The sequence below is a fragment of the Anolis sagrei genome, chromosome 1 (assembly GCF_037176765.1).
Source record: "Anolis sagrei isolate rAnoSag1 chromosome 1, rAnoSag1.mat, whole genome shotgun sequence".
Taxonomy (NCBI): Eukaryota; Metazoa; Chordata; class Lepidosauria; order Squamata; family Dactyloidae; genus Anolis; species Anolis sagrei.
The window spans coordinates 239,375,903-239,403,130 of record NC_090021.1 but is presented as its reverse complement, the minus strand read 5'-3'; the positions used below and the strand labels follow the sequence as shown (position 1 = coordinate 239,403,130).

Below are 27,228 nucleotides of genomic sequence, written 5' to 3'. Positions count from 1 at the left end.
ATTACCTTGAATCGATCATCAAATAAATAATAAACACATAAATAAACTTTATTTGTATTCTTCGCTATCTCCCCAATGGGACTCAGGGCAGATTTCAACAAAAAATGTCAAACATTCGATGCCATAGTAAATTCATAAATATAAGTACAAATAACAAACCAACCAGATCCAAATGAATCCAAGTCAATAAAAAAGATAAACTCTTCTTTTCATTGGAAACCAAAAACCACATTGGTCTGATCTAATGATACTTATTAGATGGATTTAAACAAATATTGGTATTTCCATGTTTATGAGCTATAGGTCTTGAGTTTAAAGAAGGCCATTGCTTAATATATTTCCCAAATATTTGGCAAACATAATTGTACTTTTGTAGCTATAGGCAATGAAATTCCCTAAAACATATTAATTAAAAGAGGGGAGAGCAACATGCATTGATCTTTAATTCGTCAATGAAACATAGTTTACAGAATCTTTTTAGGTATTGATGGAAGTGTGTGTTGCCTGAGGGGAGGGTGGGAGGGGGAGAGAGTGGGATGCGTAATTCATCCTCCTACTAATAATTTACTATGTCATTAAATTTCAGTCAGTTATATGCCATTAAATCTCAGTGTGTCTTGCTTTGGTTTTGTTAGTGGGAATTTTGTACTGTGTGTATTACAGTAGCATTTGTTTTATTTTCCTATGGTCTTGCGGTGGTAAAGATGTAAAAAAAAGAGCTACTTGTTATTAAAGTGCCATTTTGATACTTAAGGAAAGGTTTTTGCTTTCAGAAAACTATAGTCTTCAATTGTAGTCTTCAACTACAATGATGGAAGATAGAAAAGTGTGGTTGCGATACATTTGACCTATATCTATGAAACCATTGGAACTCATCTCTGCTGCCTGTTGATTTGGCAGCGGCTTGTCTTCAGGTAAACTTTGAGAGTAAAAGCCACACGTGTTTGGCAGATTTTCATACTTCAGTACAAAGCTACACTCTGGATTCATTCCTTGAAGAATATGTAGAAGAAATCAATAAAAGCTGCACACCTGCAAGGTTATTCCAGAAGCAGAATACATCTACGGTACAATGAATTATTGCAGCAGTGGAAACTTTAAAAGTCCGAAATCCAATTCTGCTAAAATAAACCGGATTCTTTGTGCCATGGTTTTAAACCAAGTAAACATTTGAGTGTCTTTGAACACATGAAAGGAATTGTACACGTACCAGGTGAAGCATGTCTTTTTAAAAGTGCTGTTCAACAATAGGGGTTATTGTGCCCTATTTGTAAAATGCAGACACATCAGAAGGAATGTTCTCACAGTGTTCTTAAGCACGACGCTTCATGATTTTTAGAAATGAAAATAAGCAAGGACTTTTTGTATCGTTTTCCCCACAGTCCTGAATTCACTCTTGTTCTGATGTGAATAGGAATATCAGTGGTGAAGTTGCTTAAGAGTAAACCTTTGAAGTTTATTTCGAAGACTGTTCTCTAACATGAATTTTTCTTTGTGAATTTTCTCTTTAACACTTGTAAAATACATTGGAAAGAATTTATTAATGTGTTTCTTTACTGTAGCTTTAAAAATCATGGGGGTTACCCATAGTTAAAAAAAGAAAATGAGCTGTTCATTTAAAAAAAAATCTTAGTCATATCCTTTACTACTACTACTTTTTTTTCGTGCCAGGAGTGACTTGAGAAACTGCAAGTCGCTTCTGGTATGAGAGGAATTGGCCATCTGCAAGGATGTTGCCCAGGGGACGCCCAGATGTTTTACCATCCTGTGGGAGGCTTCTCTCATGTCTCCACATGGGAAGCTGGAGCTGACTCACCCTGCTCCCCAGATTCGAACTTGCGACCTTTTGGTTGGCAGTTCTGCCAGCACTACTACTATTTTGGTATGAGAACTGTCAGGAAGTAGCCTCCAAAAAGGATACATTCTCAGAAAAATTTCAGAAATGTTGATTTTTTAAAAAATATATTATTATTAGATAATTTTCAATACAGTAAAATACAGTAAGAAACAGTAGCAATATATAAAGAAAGAAAAAAGAAAGACTAATAGAAAGAAAGACACCACAACAAAGATCAGAAATAAAGAAACGTACATTTCACCCCTGACTTTCCTGATAATGGTTATATCTTACTATGTAAAATACCTTATCCAACTATAATTACTATTCACACACTTCTTCAATTTAACCAAACCCATTAATTATATTGAAAAATCTACAGTTAACACATAACCTTCAGGCTATGTGTATAAGGAGTGTGTGAAGCATAAATTATTTTTGTGCTTAGCCTTGGGTCTCTAAGACATCTCGCAATTCACATATATGCAAATACAGATATTCCAAAATCAGGGAAGAGGGTCCATAAGCCAACTAATCCTAATATTTATTTACCCTTATCTTCCCAACAGTGCAACTAAAGACTAACAAAGGTTTATTTGGCATAAACTTTTGCAGACTTTTGCACATTTCCCTCAGTTTCATGTGAGGATGCAATCAGTAAAGCAAGAGGGAACATAAATTAAGACAAGTATAAGCATTATTATGTCAACTGGCATTATCAAACAATAATTGCATGGGAACATAGGTATACTAGTCTGGATGACCTGCTTATGTACAATACATTATGAAGAAAAGTTAAATATGTTAAAACAGCTTCCTAAACACAATGAAATAGATCTATAGATCTGAAAGATATCAAATTACCTCATTTCCCATTCAGTTTCTGCTATTTGTTCCTACTTTCCACCACCTTTTCCCTTGGAATCAGGTGACAGTCATTCTTAGGCGATTCGTGTTGTATTTTCATGGAGCTTGTTTTTTGTCATCAGTGAAAAAATGATAATGAAAGAGAGAGAGAGAGAGAGAACGAGAGAGAGAGAGAGAGAGAGAGAGATGAGAATACTACTGGAAGTGTTAGTGCATGACAAAAGATTACTATTATTGTTACTCTTTTGTGTGTACTTCATATGATCAATCTGCACAGCAATCCTGTAATGCATGTTTATTGAGAGATAGTGGCCCATCATCACATGATTAATTCTGTGACCAAGCAGAGATTTGAATTTTGGCTCTTCCTGTTTCAATATTTTCATTTTAAACATTACTCTATATGGATTTGCTCGGACCACTTGCAGTTGTGAAACATGGTACAATATCTGAAGCGTTGTATGGAGAAATGAAACAATGTGTATAATACCTGGATTTGAGGGAGTCGAATATGGCCACCCTAGCTATTGGACATTTTGGGAGTGAAAATCAAATATTTGCTGACTCTTCACATTCAGGAAAGGGGATTCTGGTGTTGTGAGGATGCATTTGGCCCATGGGTTATACTTTCTGCCCCATATGGTAACTTGTGGTCCCTCATGTGTCGTTGGACTTCATGCCCTGTCGTTCCTCATCATCCAATAACACCTGAAGGACCACAGATTGCTCAATCATGACTTCAATAACAAGGGGAGATGGATAAGGCAAGTAAACCTGTAAATCTGTCTTAAATAAAATCTTCAATAACTAGAATTTACAGGTTCTTGATATTGCATTAATAATTCAGGACACATTTTCACATTGCCATATGCTAAAGGTAAGGTAAAGGTCTTCCCCTGACATTAAGTCCAGTCGTGTCAGACTCTGGGGGTTGGTGTTCATCTCCATTTCTAAGCCAAGGAGCCGATGTTGTTCATAGATTCCTCCAAGGTCATGTGGCTGGCACGACTGCATGGAGCGCCATTGTCTTCCCATTGGAGCGGTATCTATCAATCTACTCACATTTGCATGTTTTCGAACTTCTGGGTTGGCAGGAGCTGGGGCTAACAGCAGGAGCTTCCCTGAATTCAAACCAATGACCTTTTGGTCAGCAAGTTCAGCAGCTCAGTGGTTTAACCCGCTGCGCCACTGGGAGCCCCACATGTGCTAAATATGTCGGTAATTACAAAGCAAAAAGGCATCCAAAAAAGTATTACCTATTTTCAAATCTCTGTCTCTACTGATTCTACATAGGTTTAAAATCGTGGTTCTCAACCTGTGGGTCTTCAATTCCTAGAAATCATAACAACTGGTAAACTGGCTGGGATTTCTGGGAGTTGTAGGTCAGAACACTTGGGGACCCACAGGTTGAGAACCGCTGGTTTAACAGAACTGTGGCCCATGGTTGTTATATGTAAAAATTCGGCATCTTCCCCAGATATTTACCAGTACATCACATAGATTCAGAAGAGTGCAATCTACAGTATTGACATATGTGAAGGAACATCTTTTTAGATATAGAAACTACAAGAATTGGGACAGACATCCTCCCTATCCTCTTTCTTGGGGAATCTTTCCACTTTTGACTCTTCAATATAATCTGATGAGCGGACTCCACACGCAGAGTAAGGCAAAGAAACTAAAATCAAAATCACATTTATGTGTAAATAAAACATACAGATAAGCTCTGCATATTGAATTCATTACATGTTCCCAAGAAGGTTCTTTGCTGTTTATCACATTTTGATATTTGCTGGGATATCCATCTTTAGATGAAACTTTTTTTGTCTATGATCTGTCATGGGGTTTTTTAATTTAAAAAATCTCTAGCCAAAAAAAAGGGGTAATGCACAACTGCTGTGTAGCCAGTTCTAAAACTGCCTCATGTTTGCAAACCAGAGCCTTGAGTGACACAGAGAAATGTCAAGCATCACATTCCTAAACATACTGTATTATAATAATCCAACAGGAAAAAAAACCTTTTTCTATACATTGAAGCATGATTAGAAGAGGTCTCTAGAATTGAAATCTATTTAGAATAGTTGGGAAGCTACTCCTAGAACAATTGTTGCTTAATTTCAGGATTTGTTATAAGTTGCAACAGACCAAGTGTGTCTCCCTTATCATAGTTTTAGTGAAGGTTCTGCTAAGATTTCTCTTCAACTAATTCTTTCACATAAAAATAAATATGCATAGTAGATGTTAATTATGTTTGTGCTTGTATCTTATTAGCATAATTATTCCAAAAGAGGATTTGAAGTTTCTTGTTCTGTAATAATGTTGTGGCTCTCATTGCCATCACAGTGATGTGAAATGTCTGTTCACAATGTGATCCATATGTGCTGAAGACCAGATTGTGCAGGAATTTACAGGGCACAAGAGGGGAGCGTAAATACTGGCAGTGAAAATGCTGCTCTGCTTCTTTTTTTCTTTCCCCTGAAAATTCATACATAAAAGGACTGATAGAACAGCAGGGGCCATACTTTGCATGTGAACTTCAAATGAACATTCAGAGACAATTTAATTTTGGCTGAAGGACCATGGCATTGGCAGGAGAAGTTGGCTGAACTGCAGAGATCACATGTATCACATTTTATAGAAGGCCTGTAATGTATGAGGAGTCTATGTATAAATAAAACTGCATTTGTGCTGATAGTTCTTAGATCGGGCATCCTCAAACTGTGGCCCTCCAGCTGTTTGGGTCTTCAACTCCCAGAAGTCTTGACAATTGAACAAGATTGTTAGGGCTTCTGGGAGTTGGAGGCCCAAACAGTTGGAGGGCTGTAGTTTGCGGATGCCTGCCTTAGAGTATGCTGTGATGGTGTTGCAAAGATGAGGCATTAAAATTGTATAACCATTCAGATTGCCATCCAGTTGTGAACGCTGTGCTGTTGAACTTCATGAGTATACACTTACTGTGTTGTTCAAAGAATTTATAAGTTAATAGAATGAAAGAACAACAAAAATAGTCTGTTAATAATCTCACCACAAGCTTATCCAGTTAGCTGTTCTGGTTTTACAGTGTTTCATTGGTTGATGGATTTAGTCCTTATCATTGGCAAGCATATCTAACCAGTACAGTTGGAAGCCGAGTCCATGGGTGGAAAGGGGTCTGAGGACAGGCTGAGTAGAAACTTAAAACAGATTAAGTCTTCATCAAGTGGAGGGGTGGGTTCATCTGGTGCTGAAAATAAAATAAAGGTGGCACTGGATAAAGGGTAAGTAGCCTTGTGTCTTCCAGATGTTTTGATTCCAGAAGGCATCTGGTTGGCCCACTTGTAATACAGAATTCTAAACTAGATAGCAAGGCTAGCCTTGTGATGCTTTTTAAAAATGTGTTCACCGTATATGTTTGTATTATTGTTGATGATTGACTTGGTAGGTCAACTGGAGCACTTGATTTTGAGTTTCCTGGAAAGGTGGGGTAGATGTAATCAGTAGATTGTTTTAGAGAGGCTAAATATATTTGAAAATGGTCAGTAAAACCTAATAGTCCAAACAAGATTTTACCACTGCATAGGTAATCTCTTTGCTGGAGTCGTATTAAATGACACATTAGCCATACTTAATTGTAGAAAGGTTGTGAAACAGAGCCATGTGCTTAGTTCTGCTAGCGCTTCCAGATTGAGACTAGTTTTTAGAGTAATTGTAGAACTATGTAGAATAGCTTGACCCTCCCCTCTGAGTCCAGATGAACCACTCAACCACATCCCTTTTATATTGTTTGTACTGATCTTCTAGATCAGAGGTTCTCAACTTTCCTCATGCCGTGACCCCTTACTACAGTTTCTCATGTTGTTGTGTACTCCAACCATAAAATTATTTTCATTGCTACTTCATAACTGTAATTTTGCTACTGTTATGAATTGTAATGTAAATATCTGATATGCAGGATATATTTTCATTCACTGGACCACATTTGGCACAAATACCCAATATACCCAAATTTGAATACTAGTGGGGTTGGAGGAGGGGTTTGAGTTTGTCATTTGGGAGTTGTAGTTGCTGGGATTTATAATTAACCTACAATCAAAGAGCATTCTGAACTCCACCAGTGATGGAACTGAATCAGACTTGGCACATAGAACTCCCATGACCAACAGAAAATACTGGAAGCGTTTTGTGGATGTTGGCAACCCCTCTGACACCCCCTTGTGATCCCCGGGTTGAGAAAGGGTCTTCTAGATGTTCAAGTCAGTCAATAGTAATGGTGGATGGAAAGTGCAGGCTGACATGCTCCAATTATCTCTCTTAGCAATTGGGCAACTTGTGGTCCTCCAGATGTTGTGGGTGCAACTCCCACCATCATTGGAAGTGCTGGCAGAGCTAGTTCAACAATAACTTGAAGGCTACAAGTTACTTGCCTTCATGTAGATTCGAGTGAAATTGGAACAGCGTGGAGAACCAAAAAATCCTCATGCAACAGCATAACGTAACTACCATGGGAAAGAACATCTCACCAGCAGTAGTCCTTCAGTATTTTCCAGTGACACATGAAACATCCTTTGCAAAATAAATTTCCAGATGACTTTTTAAAAACACTATATTTTTCCTCATATGAAAATAAATGCAATGGTTTGCTTGGATGATGAGCTTGAGACATTTGCCAGACCACAGTGTTTGTGTATCTACAGCACATAATGTACCACAGGGCAATTTAAGTGATGGGACTGTCAAACTCTTTCACACAAAGGGAATTGTTACTCATCCAGGACAGTCGGATGACAGTATTACTTGATAGATGGACTTTACCTTAAGTTCATCAACCCAAGGTGTACTCCTACTTTAGGGACAGTGATTAATTTGTGTCAGTAGTGTAACCTTCAAATGTTGCTGGACTATGGGTGGCATCAGCCCTAGCCAGCATAGTAAGTAACAAAGGATGACAGGATTTCTAGTTCAACCACATTTGCATAGCCATACATTCCTTATCCATGCTTTGGGTTAGAACATTTTAGCAGCATTTTTTTCATACTGCTTTAATTTGATGCACCTTAAATAAGTGCCCCATGTGAGAATGAAATACAATATTGATACATAGGAATTGCTGATAAGATCCAACTCTTCTCATATATCACTGCTGTGACACATGGGTTTGCAGGTGCCATTTACAAATTCAATATATCTTATTTGCTGAAAGCTCTACTGCTGGCTACTTGATCCTTGATCCTGTTTTAACATGCAGTTTTACAAGTAATCCAACACATGCATATTATGTAGCGCTGACAGCAGCTGATGGTATAGTTAGGAATTATCTTACAAATACCTCCTTATTGGTAATAGATATATAAATTATTTTCCAAGGCAAAGCCACCATTGGATAGTCTTTTACGGATATAATTATAGACATGGTCCAGAGCATCAAAAGAAGTATCAGACTGAAGAACAGGAAAGTAAATTTGAAGGAGAAAAATTGTTGTGAATTTATTCTAAAGTAGACAAGGAGTTGGAGCTTGAAATAAACACAGTCTGCATTTTTTTAAAATGGTGGCCTTCACGTTATTGAAGAGACTGGCCTTTGCTCTATGGAAACAGCTCAGCTGCTGAGACATTTATGTACTAGTCATAAACATAGAGATGTGCAGTTTCTAGAAATTGTGAGCACAAAAAGCCTAAGAGGAGATGAAACAATAGTTGGATGAAATGCCTCAAAGCAATAGTACTAATCAGCTATTGGACTAATGTTTTCATTGTATTGGATAACCTTCTTAGCCATTCCCCTGCCAAAAGATAAGCAGGACAGAAGTTTATACAATTCTTAAACATTTTAGGGATTGCATGTGTATCATCCATTCTTAGTTAAATAGTACATTAATGAACAAAGGCACTATTTCTTTCAATATCACATGTTGTGAAGAAATCTCTTCATGTCCTGTTTTTATGCTTCAAAATGAAATTTGGCTGGCGGTAATTGGAAGCCAGAAACTGAACCAGATTTGGTCAGATCCTACAAGTAATTTTTAAAATATAAATTGACCAAACTATTTATTGTTACTGAACTATTTTGTATTTTCTTATCACTTTTTTCAGGTAATAAACCTGGATGGAACCATGAGAAAAACTCTCATCGAAGATAAGCTTCCCCATATATTTGGATTTACATTGCTGGGAGATTATATCTACTGGACCGATTGGCAGAGACGAAGCATTGAAAGAGTTCACAAGATAAGGGCAAGTAGGGACATCATTATTGATCAGTTGCCAGATCTGATGGGCCTTAAAGCAGCAAGTGTCACCAAAGCTGTTGGTAAGTGAAAACAATATGAAGTTACCATGTTGTGCTCCAGAATGATATTTTTTCCATCAGTCTCCTATAATGACAGTAGCCATGTCTGGATTGTTTAAGGAGCTGCAAAGTGGAATATTTGAAATGTTACTGTTTTGGACTATTGCTCCTGGAATTCCCAAGCCAAGCCGGCTAGCAACCATGCTAGCTGGGGGATTCTGTGAAATACATTCTCCAAAAGTTTTTTTTAAATATCTGTCTACACAACTCAATTCCCATTTTCCAAAAATTCTATAAAAATTCTAAAAGTAAGCTATTTATAGATAACCAGAGAGGAAAGAGCCATCTGGTGCAATGTTTCCAAATAATCACACAAAGTGGTAGTTTTAATAGAATATTACTCCCCTGGTTTTCTTGCAGACAGTCAAAATAGTGTTGATGCATCCCTATTTTATCTTTTTTGTGCTGTAGAATTTTTTTGTAATTTTTAGTAATTTGTGTTGCGTTTTTGCAAATGAGAAACAAGTGTGATTTTTAGAGATGCATTGAAAAAGCTACAGTACATACTCTCTTCACTTGTAGTACCTTGAAAACCCTTAATGTAAAAGAAAAGCATTATTAGCTGCAGATCTCATTATGTTCTTTTGACCTATTTTGTGTCTAGTGAGGCTTTCAATTTAATTATGATATCTGAAAAGAGCAACCATTCATGTCCTTCATGTCTATTGAAAGAGCCATGTTTAACATAGATGAAAGCTTGCCCTCTGATTTGACATGACTGAGCATATGTTTCCCAGTTCCTGCACCTGTAAAAGCACAACCCTTCCCTCTAAGTGAGGTTTTAAGCAGTTCGCACAGTTTCCTCTCTATTCACTTTGCATCTCCTCTATAGAAACTAACCCTGTTTTTAACCTGCATGCTACACCAACCTTTTCCTTATGGGTCACTGTCACTCTTCCTTTATCCATGGTGACTCAATCTGTCTGTCTCTGGGCAGTAAGCAGATGGGGAGGAGCAAAGCACATTGGGAGGGGGCAGCGATAGATAAGCAAAATGAGTACAAAGAATAAGATATTATTGTTAAATACGAAAAATGTATATCAATTACACTATCTTACCACCATGGAACAATTTAAATTCATACTATGCAACTCAAAATCGAGACTATAATTGTTTTAGAATTTTCTCTTTCTTTTTTATTTAGTGATACATGCCAATGTTCTATAAAATCATGCATGTTTAGTTTGATTTTTAGCATCACTTTTAACAGCTTGGAAATGGCAACAGAGACATTGTTTATCATTATATGGTCAGATTTTTGTCCTCTGTAAAGACCTTTTCAATCAATTTCATTAACTTATGTTAGCTTCCAAGGAGATATTCCATCCCCCTTTTTCCAAGGTCCCCTTCAGAGTTTTTTACACTGTTCCTGCCACCTTACTATTTGATTCTGCCTATATTATAATTTCTTCGGGGTCCTGGCCTTCTATTTCTCAGTTGCTAGACACAATGTACTGTACTGTATTTGCTAAGTGTAGAAAGGTCAAGTAGATTCATATTAATAACCTGTCTTTCTCTAAAGACAGGTTCATCTTTTTTTGGATCCTGGAATCAGTTGCCCTTCAACAGATGGATTAGTTTTAGATGATCTAACCTGCAAGTGCAGTTTTGTTGCTGAACATATACCTGGAATTATTTTGTTTTCTTATTTATTTAGAGCAATTATATCCCACCATTCAGCCAAAAAGGCTTCCAGGGCAACTTAAAAAAATTAACATGAAAATTCCCTGCTCACTGACTTATACATACGTTGTGGCATGTAATTTTGCCAATTTGTACGCCACCCTGAGTCACCTTCGGGCTAAAAAGGACGGGATAAAAATGCGGCAAATAAATAAATAAATAATACTCCTGAGTTCAAAAGGACAAAGAACATAAGGAAAGGGGGATGGCTGAGCATTAAGTTCAACAAATGCTAAATGCTGCAGTGTAAGAATTAAGTGAAGACTATGATTTAAAATGTGGTAGATTTAGAGCACATGTGCCTTCTACATACAGTCACGAACCATCTTTGTGGAAGGGGAAAATAATCATGTATGAAGTAGTGCATATCTTGCCCCTTCTTTATGCTGTTGGTTAAGTTTCAGGTAAGAGTTTTATTGGATTACACAAATCACAATCATATTTATTTATTTATTTATTTATTTAGAGTATTTGTACCCCACCCTTCTCAACCCCGGGATGGGGGGCCCTTAGGGCAGCTTCCAGTCGGCACATATTCAATGCCTACAAGCAATACAACAAAACACACATCAAAACAATAATTATAAATAGTTAAAAACATTAGGTTAATACAATAAAATCTACTAAAAAAGAAAGCCGGTCTGGTGGCCATTGTTCTGTCGAGTTCTGTCATAGGCATTTACATACATTATTTTAGCAATATATGTGGCAAACGTGTAAGGTGTAGATTCAGTAATTCACATAAAGAGCTGAACCTGAAAGTAGTGACTTGTGTTTCATGGTTGAGGTAAACTTTTGAGCGATGTGGCATTCAACTCTTTTTCATGAATGAAATAAACAGGGAGGGTGGAGCCAGTTTTTCCCTAATTAGAATGATTATAGAAGGCAGACTTGTACACTTGGATAGGATCTTTCAAATATAACCGTTCCCATGGCACTGGTGTTTATAACCATGTCAGATGCAGTTACACCCCAGCCATGTTTCTCTCTCCTTCACATGATCTCTTTGCTTTCCAGGAACAAATCCATGTGCTGAGAATAATGGAGGTTGCAGCCACCTCTGTTTCTTCACACCACAAGAGTGCAGATGTGCCTGTCCTATCGGCCTGGAGTTACTTAGCGATATGAAGACCTGTATCATTCCAGAAGCCTTTCTTGTTTTTACTAGCAGAGCTGCCATTCATAGGATTTCTCTGGAAACAAATAATAATGATGTAGCTATTCCTCTTACTGGCGTCAAGGAAGCCTCTGCACTAGATTTTGACGTATCTGACAACAGAATTTATTGGACAGATATTAGTCTAAAGGTACTCATTGCACATTAACTGTTCTCCTGAGCTGCTATACTCATTTAGTTGTGATGTACTCCTTTCTAGGCATTAGTTTGGTGATGGATTTGCTGCCTAAAATGAATTGTATTTGGTAACAGAATAAATTTGCTTCATTAATATACTGAAATCAAAAGGGATAAATGCAGATAAGTATAAATACTATTTGTTTGTATGGTTTCTTCTGACAATGTCTGTTTGAATAGTAAGTGTGCATATGTTTAGTAGTCCTACAGATTTTATCCTTTAAATGCCTGCTTTCGGGGATGCATAATAATGAGTGAATCACTGTTAAAATTAAGTCATGAGTGGTTTACTCATTCATACCCCACAGGGAAAAAACATGGAAGTTTTGTCCTGAAGTCTTATAATATTCTTTAAATCTTATAAACTGTCTGTATTCCTGAAATGCTATAACATTTCAACAAAACTGTTTTGTAGACCATAAGCCGAGCTTTCATGAATGGAAGTACAGTAGAGCACGTGATTGAATTTGGGTTGGATTACCCTGAAGGAATGGCTGTAGACTGGATGGGGAAAAACCTTTATTGGGCAGATACTGGAACCAATAGAATTGAAGTGGCACGCCTAGATGGTTTATATCGGCAAGTTCTTGTGTGGAAAGATTTGGACAACCCAAGGTCTTTAGCTCTTGATCCATCTAAAGGGTAAGGAAGATTATTTTTCTCATTACAGCAAAGTTTCATTATATGAATGACACACAGCGGGTTCAGTACAAAGGATATGCTGGAAATCAGATTTCAAACACAGTACTTCCTGAATTACAACTCCCAGAACCCCCACCCAGATAACACTACCAAAACACAACTTTTCAATGTCTATTAACAACACAATTTGAAGTTAAGGGTTAAATGTGCCAATTCCATTTATTTTTACTCATCTGGCAATGATTGAGTTTACCCGTTCCAGGCAAATGTTATATAGCAGATATGAGTTGTCACGCCACTAGGAATAACCAATTGCTTGATGTCATGCCCAAAATGATTGAATCTCTGGAGGCATGAAATTGACTTTAAAAACATGATGTTTGGTTTTATATCTTTGTTTGTGAAGATTTTTATTTATTTATTTACAGCATTTTTATCCCGCTCTTTTTAGCCCGAAGGCGACTCTGGGCAGCGTACGGATTGGCAACAATTAGATGCCACAACATACATAACATATCAATTAAAAACATTCAAAATCATATAATAAAAATCAATATAAACCAATTAAAACTAAAGTAATCAATGTCTTCCAGTTCAACTCCTTACCATCTGCCATCTGCCCTCCAATCCCACCTGTGAAGGTGATAGGACTGAGGCAAAGCATTCTCCTCCAGATTGTAAAGCTTGCACTGGCTTGTATGAGGAGATAGCTTTTCAGACAATCTGGACCCAGGTTGTGTGGGACTTTAAGAGTACAAACCAGCACCTTGAATTGTGTGTGGAAATAGGCCAATGACTCTGCTTCACCATGATACTGGTAACCAGCCCTGGTCAATAGCCTAGCCATAGCATTTTGGACCCACTGAAGTTTATAATTGTTTAATATGACAGTTCCTTGTCCTCAGGCTTACAAACTAAAAAGGCACAACACACAAGGAAGGGGAATGGCAGTGGTGGTGGGGTGTGTCAAGTATTGAGGTCTCTACCCATTTAGGGTTTGCACCTTGGATTGGCACCAGAAGCATATCCGTTATGTATTCTTTAATTTAAATGTTTTTATCTATTATGTATTGTCTTGGGAGCCCTGGTGGGTTGAGAAGCAATAATTTTTATAAGAAATAAAGTATTAGACCCAATATCTGTTTTTGGCAGGGCAAGGCTTTCCCCAAAGTTGTGTAAAACTCCCTGTGTTCAATCCCCACCAAAATGTGCAAAGTTAGTAATGCAAGTTTCCTCTTTCAACTTCACTGGAGCCAAAACACGCCAAGCGTCTGCTGAAAGCTAGCCTTCCTGTCAGCAATTCTGTATATCTTAGTAGATGCATCATTCCAAACTGTTTACATTCCTTATTTAGTTAAACTATGTAACTTCCTAGCGTAATCTCATCAGGGAATATGGAAGTGGTTTATAAATATTACACTCTCATACATCCTAGACTTTTAGAATGAGCTTTTGAATGCGCTTTTTGAATGAGCTCTTTGTTTGACTGTTTGACAGATAATCCGCATGTCTCTGTGTGTGTTGTATATGTGAAAAAAGGAGAAGGAGAAACACTTCCAGATCCTTTTACCAGTAGTAATGTCTAGCCCTGCGGCTAATATCCAACCCATATTTTGTGCGTCAATTCATACATTTAATTTGTGTAAAACCTATTCTATGTTTCATTTGACTTGTTGCTATCCTTCAGTATAAATAGAGTTTTTCTTCCCTGCCACTGTAGTATAATAGCTTCCTTGTTTGTTTTTATTTACTTACGACAGAATCCAATGATGCTGAATTAACATTCCCTATATATGCTCATTTATTTCTGTAGCTTCTCATCAACCCAAAAAGTATTTTTACAATAGCTTAGAACACAATTTAAAATCAGGTAAATTGTACAGTAAAATGAAAATACCATTGATACTAGTGTATAAGTTGATGTCAAGAATGTCAAGTTGAAAATACCATTGATACTAGTATATAAGTTGATGTTACAAGAATGTCAAGGGCAACTTTGGGATGTGGGCGGCGGTAACTATGGATCACTCCACAGAGAGGGGAAAGAGCTTAGGGACCAGCGGATCCTGGCCGGCACCATCATTTCCCCACCAAATACTCAAAGAGCACAAGTGACATCATGGCAGAGAGAGAAGAGGGAGTCAGTGCTTCTTTTAGGTTCTTCCAAGTTGCACTAAACTCTCTTTTTTCACTGCTATAGTCAGAAATGGTTGCTTTTTAAAATAAGAATTATGATACAATACTTACACTGACAATGGAAAGTCAACCCAGTTTTATTGGATCATTTTAAACTAACATTTCTAGACTTATACGTGAGTATCTACAATATAAAATCATAATTAAAGAACATCTTAAAAGGCAGGGCAAATGGAGAAAGTTTTCACATGGCATTAAAAGGCTTCCCTGAAGAGGGAATTCCACCAGTGGGCACCACCAATGAAAAGGTTCCCTCCCTGCTTTTCTTCACTTCTATTGTTTACAGAAAAGGCCTTGGAGAAATATCTTAACATTTCAGGGAGGGGCATAGGGAAGAAATTTGTCCTTAGATTTTCAGTTGCATATAATTTTTATGTATATCAGCTTCAAAAGATTGGGTAATGTATGTTTTCTGTATAACTTTTTGTCTAGATGAGATTTTAAACTTGTATGTAATAATAAACACAAATAATGGGGTAAAAAATCCTTAAGTGGGGTAGGTTCTAGACAAGTGGTTCTCAGCCTGCGGGTTGCCAGATGCTTTGGTCTTCAACTCTCAGAAATCCCAACAGCTGGTAAGCTGGCTGGGATTTCTGGGAGTTGTAGGCCAAACGTGGACCCACAGGTTGAGAAACACTGTTCTAGACACATGAAAGGATATGAAATGAAATGACATAGTATGATGACTTGAATAGAAATGGAATGGAATAGAATGTCTGCTGTTTTGTGTCACAGTGATTAGACGGTTCTTCTAACCTAGCTCTAGAGCAGAAGTGGGCAATTTTGGTGGATCTGGGATTCTCTCTCAGGGCTACAGAAAATGCCAAAAAGGGCAGGGGGAGGGGGAATAAACAAAAGAAAAGAAAAATAATCCACTATGCCAACATGGTTTTGTTCAACTGGGTTCATGTAAATAAAGAGTCAATCATATTGGATTGGTGTGGGTTAAGCAGAAAATCACTATTTATTCTCCGTTTTGTTTTATTTTGAATTGCAGGTACATGTATTGGACAGAATGGGGAGGCAAACCAAAAATTATTCGGGCATACATGGATGGTTCAAACAGCATCACCCTCGTAGATAAAGTGGGACGTGCTAACGATCTTACAATAGATTATGAAGATCAAAGACTTTATTGGACTGATCTGGACACAAGCATGATTGTATCATCTAATATGCTAGGTAACGTGCCTGAGAATTTATCAGATGTGGTATATAAATTCATTCTGTCTGAATACAGCGCAGTAAGATGGTGTATATTTTCTCCCAAGAATTCCAAGCTTTGGCTCTCATTTTTGTTGAAACTGTAGACACCTGGGAATTAGGCCTTGTGTTCCAGGTGGAGGTAATCTTCTTTTTTTCAGTCAAGGAAATATACTCAAGAAATAATCGTTGTTATATTTGATGAGTATATGCTATGTGCTTCCAGCTTATTCCAATGCTCTAATTAGCAGGGAGATCCAACAAGAATTGGAACCTTCCTCCAAAAACAGAGGGTGAGACAGGACTGCAAAATAGCAGTAATGGGTAACAAGCATCCATACCAATTAATTTTTTTAGTAACAATTCTGAATTCTTGTGTGAACAAATTAAACTTGCTGTGTTTTGAAAGCAAAGAATGTTATTTTGTCATCTGCAATTAATGTTTTATTAAATAGCTGTGTTTACTATTTAGTCACTCACTGTCTTTATTAAGAACTTATGGCCATGTGTGTTTCAGGGCAAGAGAGGGAAATAATAGCTGATGATCTACCTCACCCTTTTGGACTAACTCAGTACAGCGACTTCATATACTGGACAGATTGGAACCTTCACAGCATTGAAAGAGCTGACAAGATAAGCGGGAGGAACCGGACACTAATCCAGGGGCGTCTGGATTTTGTGATGGATATATTGGTTTTTCATTCATCACGACAAGACGGCTTCAATGAATGTGTGCAAAGCAATGGCCACTGTGGACAGTTGTGCCTAGCTATACCAAATGGTTACACATGTGGCTGTGCATCTCACTACACCTTGGAGCCCAACAGCCGGAACTGCAGTTGTATGTCTTCATCTTTACTTAAAGTTTTTTTTCTTTGCTTGTTTCATGGCTAGATTAGTATACAGTATCTGTTTGTGCACATTGGAGAGAATGATAGAAATTTGAAAATGGTCCATAGCTATTGCTATCACAAGCAAAGTACCTTGGGAGTGTGCTCTATTTCCTATTTTCATTTCAGCCCCTTCCATCTGGTCCAGTACATACAGAGCAAAACAATTTGCATAGGAATAAGACTATATATGCATCTACCAAAAGTAGGGAACAAAGGATATAAAGTTCTACATGCAGGGTTTTGTTATAGTTGTATTATTTAGGGGGGAAAGAGAGGAGTCCTCCAGATGTTATACTATAACTTCAACACAAGACACAAATGGTGAAAGAGTTGCAATCCAACAACATCTGAAAGACCACCAAGAATCAATTGTGTTGTAACATTAAACAAGTCTGTGGTAAAGAAGCTGTTGGGCATCTAATTGTGCCCTCCCTGTAAGCCGCCCTGAGTCCCCCTAGGGGTGAGAAGGGCGGGGTATAAGTGAATGAAATAAATAAATAAATAAATTTGTCACAACTATTTTGAAAACCTGATTTTAAATATGTAATAATTGTAACTTCTTTTTTTAACAATAAGAAGGTGTTAAACCACAGAAAAAAGAGAAAATAAAGTTGTATTGATTTTAATTTACCAGAATTTGAACACAGATATTATATTTTAGGGACTTCTCTGATGAAAGTAAAAGTGGCAAGTTTTAATACTGTTTTTATTAATGGAATATTTATCGACAGAGAACAATTCCTTCTACATTTTGACATAGCAAAAAACCTTAAAATGCTCTGGAAAGCATAGGAAATGCTTTTAAAAATAAATCTACACAGCTGTTTGGTACATTGGACTGTTACTAGTGGTTGGCATAATTTATCAACTGCTGAGTTCTAGAACTGTATGGATCCTCACTGTTCAGACCATAAACAATCCAATCTCTGTCTACTGCTTTCTGTCAAAACTGGGGATATGTCTCCACTGATTTTTTTAAGATATTGAATAATGCCACTGTGTTTCAGGTTTTTACCTGAAAACATGATATGTTTGACATAAGTTGTTTTAATTACACTAGGATTTTGTTTGAAAAATAATATTGAAATAAATTAATAAATATCTGCAATTTAAAATAGCTTTATGCTATGTGTATGTATTCCTTAGATGCACAGTTGAGGGGAATTAGAAGAAGAGTTTTTAAAACAAATAGTCATATTTCTGAATATTTTTGCCCTTTCTGCTGTAGACTAATTGATATTCATAGGCTTCTAGATCATGCATGGGCAAACTTCAGCCCTCTAGGTATTTTGGATTTCTACTGCCACGATTCCTAACAGCTGTTAGGAATTGTGGGGGTTGAAGTCCAAAATATTTGGAGGGCCATAGTTTGCCCATGCCTGCTCTAGATTAAAATACCTGTATAAGTTTGCATGATAAATTCATTTTTCCCGGATCCTTGTATTTGTCGTTTTTTGATGTGTCATGCTCTTTGTGTTCTTCTAGCACCCAGCAGCTTTCTACTATTCAGTCAGAAGTCTGCAATAAGTCGGATGATACCAGACGACCAGCAGAGTCCAGACATTATCCTTCCCATTCATGGTCTAAGAAATGTCAAGGCTATAGATTATGATCCCTTGGATAAATTGATATACTGGGTTGATGGACGTCAAAATATTATTAAAAGAGCCAAAGATGATGGCACTCAGGTAAGGTTTTATTTTGAAAAATTACTCTATAAAACTTATTATATAAATAGTATGTATTTTGTTAAATACATGGTACACAAATAAGACCTGCTAAACATGACAGTGGTTGATCTCTGACTCCAAGAGGAGTGTTCATATTCATAATTTGAAACCAATATCCATAGTGCTGATCAGGTATCTTGGGTGGTTATGAGTTTGAGAGAAAAAGAAGCAAATATTTTTTTCTCTCTCTTCCATCCTTGGCTTTTTTCCCGGAAGATAGAAGTACAGTTACTCCCCAAGTTGCAAACACCTGACTTACAAATGATTCATAGTTAAGAATGGGGCTGAGACAATAGGAAGTGAGAGAAACCTACCTCTCGGAAGGGAAATTCAATCCTGAAAACCTTATCATGGGGAAAAGGGGTCTCCACTGAATCTTTATCACCAATCCTTGTTTCCACAATGAGCCAATTTTTTCAAGATCCAATTATTATAGCAGCAGAAAGTGACATGAAATTTTCTGAACAAAGGCACAGACAGCAAAACAAATACAACAGGGGTGTAAACAATTCCCCATGCTATCCAAAGCGCTCTCTCACTCTCTCTCTATAGATAAATAGATATAGATATAGATATAAATAATTTGAATGGAGTTACACTTTCATAATCTATTCTGACTTACAAACAAATTCAACTTAAGCACAAACCTACTGAACTTACCTTCTTTATAACTGCCACCTATATTCTGTAAGTTTGGACACTCATAAGGTCTCCATCATTTTTAGCCTGTATGACCACCATTGTTACGGTCTGGAGCTAGAGAGCAACTTTCAATCACCCTTGTTTGCTCCTGCTTGCAGTTTGCAACAAAATTAAGTTTCCACATTTTGTCCAAATAAAGCAATATGGGAACCAAGACGGTTTTCTGTATTGGACAAAATGAGGAACTGCTTCTTGTTGCAAAGCAATTTATAATTCCAAGTGGTCAGGCTCAGCATTGGTAGCAAAATGTAGTGCCATTTTTAATGGGGAAGCCACAAAACCAGAACCGTAGCCAGATAATAATATGTTGATCCATTTGTCTATGTGAAAAGTACTCTTTCTTAAAGTAATGGCACAAATCCAGAAATGAGCAGGGAGCAATGGGAGGATGAGAGCACCTTGTTTGGGGGTGTGTGTGTGTCGCACTTGAGGCCACCCTTGTATCCAAGCTCTTGGGAAGGTCTAAGAAATACAGCACACAATCTTGTGTTCTGCCCTGTGAGGGTTATAATTGTAGTTATTACAACCCTGTCATTATTTTTGCGGTATCAAAGTAGCAGCCGTTTGATGTTTCAGTGAAGTAGTTCTCCTTACTTTCTCCCAGGTTGCCTTGGGCTAAATAACCTTGCACTACCATATCTCTTCTTATTTGGAAAGTGACACACACACAGACACAAGCATGTTTCCTGTCCGTCCCCGTCCCCCCCTCAGTATATCCAGGAATATATTGCAAAGAGCTCTATATCTTATAAACAGAAAAAATGTGTGTGTTTTTTTAACAAATGCCATCTGGACTGATGTGATTAATTGTCTGTAGTATTTTCTTGCTAGATAATGAATTATTGTTTGTAGTAAGGGAGTGCCTTGTAGTGTCTGGCCTATTCTTTGAGCGATGCCTGATAGGCGTTAATTGCCAAATGACTTCCCATTAGAAGCCTTTTCTGGGTGTAAATTACATCGAGGACGGCTTGCTATGACTAGATTGTTGTCTAGGCCAAGCAGTTTAAAGAAGTACCCCTTTGGGCCATTTCAGTACCCAAATTTGCAGGTTTAGTTGTATGGTGATTATTGGGACTACAGATTCCACGTGTTAATTAGTGGTTTTTTGAACATTTGTATTAATCAACAAGCATTAATTTTTTGCTGCTTCTGTTCTTTTCCCAAAATGAAGGGAAGAGGAAAAAGCCTCTTTTAAAAATGCTGCTGTATACTTCTTCTTTGCTTGCACCAAAACATTTCGATCTTTGAACAGATCAGAAAATCTAAACAATCTGCTGATCAAGAAATTAACAACATGTGTGCTCGGAATATTTATGTACACACATTAGATATTTCCACTGGTTACAATTTGCTATGCTTTGCTTCTTTATTAGATAACAAGGTGTTTTTTCCCCAATGAAATTACAAAAACAGCCGATAGTGGACTTCATGTGGAGAAATTACACTGTTTAGCTGGTATCGCACCACCTGACATCCGCAGGGAAGTAACAGCCAGCAATGAAAAGACCAAGGCATTGACATCTTCGCCCCATCCTCTGTTCGCATATCAACGAGCATGCCAACTCCTTAAATCAAGAAACAGCTTCCTAAGATCTACAGAAATACTTGCAAGAATACCTCAGCAATCAAGAGTCCAAAAGTGGCAGGCTAAAAATCCATAAACCTCAATCAGTGGCTGAGACCGGATGAGAAACTCCCTCCTGGGCACACAGAAGAGTGGATGAGCTGGAAGGCACCGAACAGGCTGCACTCTGGCATCACAAGGTGCAGAGATAACCTTAAGAAATGGGGCTACAAATTGGAGTCTATGACATGTGAGTGCAGAGAAGAACAAACCACAAACCACCTACTACAATGCAACCTGAGCCCTGCCACGTTCACAATGGAGGACCTTCTCACAACGACACCAGAGGCACTCCAAATGGCCAGCTTCTGGTCAAAGGACATTGAGCATAATGCCAAGTTTTTTTAAAACTTTGTGTTTTTAAATGCATTTTAACTGTACCCTCAACTCACTTCTGACATGATAGATAAATAAATAAATACAATCTTTTAAAAGTGGTACTGTCTTTTCTATCTGTCATAGCTGGGAATTCCTTGCCTGAGACATTGACTGCTCCAGCATATAAATGTGGACGAGAGTGTTCTCTTTCTTCAGAACTATACTTTTGGCTAAATTAGTCATTAAAGTATGCCACCCTATGTCCACTTACTTGAGAGTAAGTCTGATCAAACTTTCTAGAGCAGTGGTTCTTGACCTGTGGATCCCCAGATGTTTTGGCCTTCAACTCCCAAAAATCCTAACAGTTGGCAAACTGGCTGGAATTTCTGGGAGTTGTAGCCCAAAACACTTGGGAACCAACAGGTTGGGAATCACTGCTCTAGAGTATGCTTCATGTGGCTTTTATCATGTGATGCCTCTACATCTAGATCCAACTAATAGTCCCAATTGGAGTAAAACCCATTGAATCAATGGAATTTATGTAACTTCTCTTCTGCAATTGAATCAGTGGATTTACTCTGTTTTGGACTACCAGACATGTTCAGACTTTAATTGTTAGATTGTTCACAAAATATAACTAATCCTCATTTGTTTTGTCTTGGTTTGATCTTGTTGTTTTCTATGTCACACTTTCTGATTAATGTTTTATTTTGTCACCCCTCCCCTTTCTCTTTGCAGCCATTCACAGTCATGGGAACCCCCAACCAAAGCCAAAATCCAGAAAAGCAGCCACATGACCTCAGCATTGATATTTTCAGCCACACTTTGTACTGGACCTGTGAAGCCACAAATACTGTCAATGTCCATAGACTTAATGGAGATCAAATTGGAATTGTGTTGCGAGGAGATCATGACAAGCCAAGGGCCATAGTAGTAAATGCTGAGCGAGGGTGAGCATATTTCATTTTTTAAACATTGATGATTGGCGGGAGCACGTGGAATGCATAGAAAATTGTATGCAGTTTGTATTTTATCATGCTTTTTTACCTTGGGAACCTCAAAGTAGTTTGCATGGACACTCTTCCATCTCTGGCCTGTTGACATTTAGCCTAAAGCCAAATGTGTTTTCAGCCTTGGACTACCTATGTAAGCTACTAAATGTTTCCCAGGTTTTGATCCGCCACGTGTTTTGTAATTGAGCTCCCAGAAGCCCTAGCCAACTTGGCCATTGGTCAGGAATTCTGGGAGTTGTCATCTAAAACATCTGCACGATCAAAGGCTGGGAACCACTGGTGTAGAACGTATCAGCCTACAGACCATTTGCTGGGATATATGAAATCCTACTCCCTAAAAAGATGTGTTTCTTGTTTTAAAAACATCTTATATAAATTAAAGGTCTTATTTTATAAGCACACACTATCGTCCACAGAATATCTGTGATTCTAAAAGAAATGAAGGAAAGCATCCGAACTGTTCTTAGCCAGCTGTTTATTTTAATTAGTAGGCAAGGTTCTTTTTGCTGTTTGTGAGAATTCCATTCCCCAGAGAGCTCTTGAAAGTACAAAGTATTAGCTAATTAGCTAAACCTGAACACCAAAGTGATACTTGGATATATCGATGTAAGAATCCAGAATGGGAATATGGTGATAGATACATTCATCCCACAATGCTTGTTCACTTTATGTATTTATTTATTTCGTGTTAAAAACTGATAAAATAGTTTATCTAAGCTAATAAAATAAAGGGATCACAAGCTGCTAGATAGTTTTAGATCAAAACCAGACAACAGTGACCACATTGTCTGTAGCTTTAAGTAATTCTTCCTCTATACGTGAGGCAGGGTATTGTAGGCAAACATACAGATGCAGAGTTGTTTGTTCTGCTCCAGTCACAGAAGGTGGAGGATTCTTCGAGGTAGTGCCATTTTGCCAGGTTATCTTTTGATCTGCCTACTCCGTTTCTGAGTCTGTTCAGGGACTTCCAAGTTGCCCAGTCTTGGTTTGCCCCTGGAGGAAGACCCTTGCAGGGGGCATCCAGCTGGAATTGCCCAATTTTGCTGTCCACAGATATGTTTTTGCTGTTGGTGGAGGAACATTTAGAGGAGTGGTGGTTCTCATGAAACTTTTCCTCGATTTAAGTCTACTGGCAGGAGGCTGATAGCCATATAGTGGGTGGCTTGTTCACTTAGCCACCCACTATATGGGTGGCTGCACACAATTAGCAAAGTTTTATCCTGTCTCATTCTGCCTCTTGTGTTGTGACCAGTAATATTTGTGTATGTACTTTTTATCAGATACATGTATTTCACCAATATGCAAGAACGAGCCCCAAAGATTGAACGTGCAGCCTTGGATGGCACAGAACGAGAAGTGCTTTTCACTACTGGCTTGCTCCGGCCTGTTGCACTAGTGATTGACAACAAACTTGGGAAGCTTTTTTGGGTGGATGCAGATCTCAAACGAATCGAAAGCTGTGATTTATCAGGTGGGTTCTGCTCCATTGAAATCACTTATAATTTAAAGAAAGTCGCTGTCTTCCTTTTTGCAAAATGTCCTGAGATTTTTCTTTCCTTCTCTGTTGTATTTTTTAGGGTACTGCAAAAAAATTGGCAAGTGACAGGTGTATTTTCTAGGATACGATGTTATCATAATGTAGTGCTGTATTCATGCCAACAAAAATGATAATGTGCATTCTCCCAAAATAAGCCACTACTGGCCCAGTCTCATTTTTCTTGACAATTATCTACATTTCGGTCTTCTCCATATTTGAATTTAGTTGCTGGAGGAAAGTGTGGAGGTCACATGGTTTTGGATAGCTTAGAGTGAGTAATACTGCAGAATATCAAGGGGTTTTTTGTTGTTGTTCAAGACTTATAGCAACCTTAGGGTGAAACTGTTATGGCTAGATTCATTCAGAAGGGGTCTTTTGTGTCCCTCTGAAGCTGAAATAATGTGACTTGCCCAGAGTCACCCAGTGGGTTACACATGACTCCTTTGAAAAAAAAAAAAAAGGTAAAGGAGCCCCTGGTGGCACAGCGGGTTAAATCACTGAGCTGCTGACTGGAAAGTTGGCAGTTCGAATCCAGGTGTAGGGTGATCTCCCGCTGTTAGGCCTAGCTAATGACAACCTAGCAGTTCGAAAACCTACAAATGTGAGTAGATCAATAGGTACTGCTTCAGCTGGAAGTTAACGGTGCTCCATGCAGTCATGCTGGCCACATGATCTTAGAGGCGTCTACAGACAACGCTGGCTCTTTGGCTTAGAAATGGAGATGATCACCACCTCCCAGAGTCGGACACAACTAGACTTAATATCAAAGGGAAACCTTTACCTATGTTCCCAAATATATTAGTTTGCTTCCTATCATCACCTGGAAAGTAGAATCTGGCATATTTGTTGGCAGCAACTTTGAACAGAGAATATTTAAAATTGGACTTCTCTGTGTATTAAGCATAATGAAAATCAACACGAAAGAGATCACGCTCTTACACATGACAAAATACTAAACTATATGTACTTTCCCCTTTACACAATTAACTCACACTTAATTAGTTCAATTGTTAGACAGTAGTGTTCCTTTTTATTGCCTGTATTTTCTCATTTTTCCATTCCTAATTTAAAAATTACTAGACTATACTCTGAAAGGGTTCAAAGAGACTTCCACTTTTAGCCAAGAACTGACTTTCTGTGCACAACAGAAATGAAATGCAATTTATTAGTATAATGTAAAAATGAAGTGAAAGCTAACATGATATGGTTATTGATTCACCTGTAAACATGATCTTGCTTGGAAGTACTTAAAAGTCCTGATTTATTACAAAAATGTGTTTGATGAGAACAGAAAACAAAGCCTTGTTGATATAATGAGAAGAAGAAAGGTATTAGGATAAAAGGGAACTCTAATGCTTATCAGCTAGGCAACATGCATCACATATTGTGATTCTTTGATTTCACTGAGTCCATTTTAATGCACCTCATTTTTAATGCACCTTTAATGCACCTACCCTTCTGTGCAAAAATTAAAAATATTGCACTTAAATAGGATGTTTCATGTTGTGAACACAGAAGACAAAATTGTAGATTGTTTTTACACTAATTTTTTGTTTTATATGTTGATTAGTTGTCTGAAGTTCTAAGTTAAACCATGTTGATCAACACAAATATGCATACTTTGAACCATGAGAAACTAATGATTTTGAAGCACATGTTTTTAAGTAATTCTACAAAGGAATAGATTCATTCTACAAACCACCTTGCTTTGTTCTAGTATTTCCGTTCTTGGCATTTATGGAGGAATTGCCAGACAGTCAGAATACTGATCTGACCTGAACAGGAAAAATATGTATTATAACCTTGGGGGGAAAACATTTAGTAAGTCCTAGATTATGCCACATCCTGCTAATATTTCAGCTACTACTGTGGTTCCACTTTGACTCACCAGATTCCACCTTGGCTCAGTATCTGATAAATATCAACCCTGCCCACAATTAGGAAAGTTTTATCCTGTCTCTTTCTGCCCTAATTCTGCCTCATGTGTTGTGACCAGTGATATATTTGTATTGCTTTTATATGTTATGAACATAAGCTGCTTCAATAGTAGATGCACTTGTCATAGGGCAAATTGCTTTTGGAATTTTAAAATAACTATATTGCTATAAATCCTAAGAAGTTATGCCTAGTGCTTAAGCATACCGAAAGTAATTCTTCCTAGTTATTGTAATTTAAATGTCTTGTCTCCAAGCTCTAGATGAGTAATGCGTTTGGAAATTCCAGAGAAAATAGCAAGAAGCATTGTTGAAAATGTCTTGCCTAATACATTTTCCACCTTTGAATTTAATTTGTATGCCATGCAATTCTCCTTTTGTGGTGGGCTGTAAAATACAAGCCTTTGTATACTGTATTCTTCTGAATCAATTTAATAGCAGCAGCGAGAATAAAAAGCTACGTTTGCATGCCTGGCTGAGCTCAACTAATTTTAGTCAGTAAATTAGCCGAGTTGCTTACTTATTAGCATTTTGTGCGCTGTGTATCTACAGCGTAATTTTATTCTGTGACCATTAAAAATCAGAGTAGAAGAAATAGATTTGATATACAATGTTTTCACAGAGGTATCAGAGATAATCCACATGGAAGTATTGACATGTGGTACTAATTAAAAAAATGCACTGTGGAGAAAACGAGAAAAACATAGATGTGGGGCAGGTCAAATTAGCCCTCCCTTCCCAATACTTCTGTCCCCAAAGGACGCTTTTGGGGAGGGGGGATTGCTAATTTTCTTGGGGGATAGGGGGCATACTTTTATTTAATAGGAGATTATAGTGGGTCAACTACACTCTTTTTATACCCCTTTTCTTCAACCAAAAAAAGCTGTTGCTGCTTCCTTCATTCAGCAGCGATGCTTCAGTCAAAGCCTCCTGGTGATATCATTCCTCTTCCTAAAGAATGGCCCAATGGAGAAAATACCATGTAATGAAGCCATTCCAAAGTGGTGTTTTTTGATCCAACTATATAAAATAAGTAGGGGGTCAAACCATATTCTGCATTATTTCATTAAGATTAAAACATTAATTAATGACTGTCAGAAATAGTGTTAGGTTTTTCACAATCTCAAGGCTCTTTCAACTTCAGAAGTGATCTTTCTCCCACCTCTACATATCAAACCTCCCTGAGATGACTCCTTTGACTTAATTCTGTCGTACATTGAGTCAGGAATGGTATCGGTAGGGTGTAACCTTTAATATTATATGTAAAGGACAGAAACGCTGTACCGACAAAATCAAAAGCTGGACAAAAATACACATTCTACATTTTGAGGCCTCAGCTCCTGCCCATTGCCATTTTAAATTGAGACTGG

General features: G+C 37.7%; 1 protein-coding gene across 1 annotated transcript in view; it reads left to right on the top strand.

Moving 5' to 3' along the window:
• The window catches only part of LRP5 (LDL receptor related protein 5), a 139,583-nt gene that overhangs the window by 96,026 nt on the left and 16,329 nt on the right, over nt 1-27,228 (top strand). The window contains exons 8-15 of the mRNA XM_060769762.2: nt 8,774-8,990; nt 11,730-12,019; nt 12,482-12,708; nt 15,902-16,086; nt 16,625-16,948; nt 18,486-18,688; nt 22,113-22,324; nt 23,668-23,858. Coding sequence (XP_060625745.2) covers nt 8,774-8,990; nt 11,730-12,019; nt 12,482-12,708; nt 15,902-16,086; nt 16,625-16,948; nt 18,486-18,688; nt 22,113-22,324; nt 23,668-23,858 — 1,849 coding nt within the window. The remainder of the gene's footprint in view (nt 1-8,773; nt 8,991-11,729; nt 12,020-12,481; nt 12,709-15,901; nt 16,087-16,624; nt 16,949-18,485; nt 18,689-22,112; nt 22,325-23,667; nt 23,859-27,228) is intronic.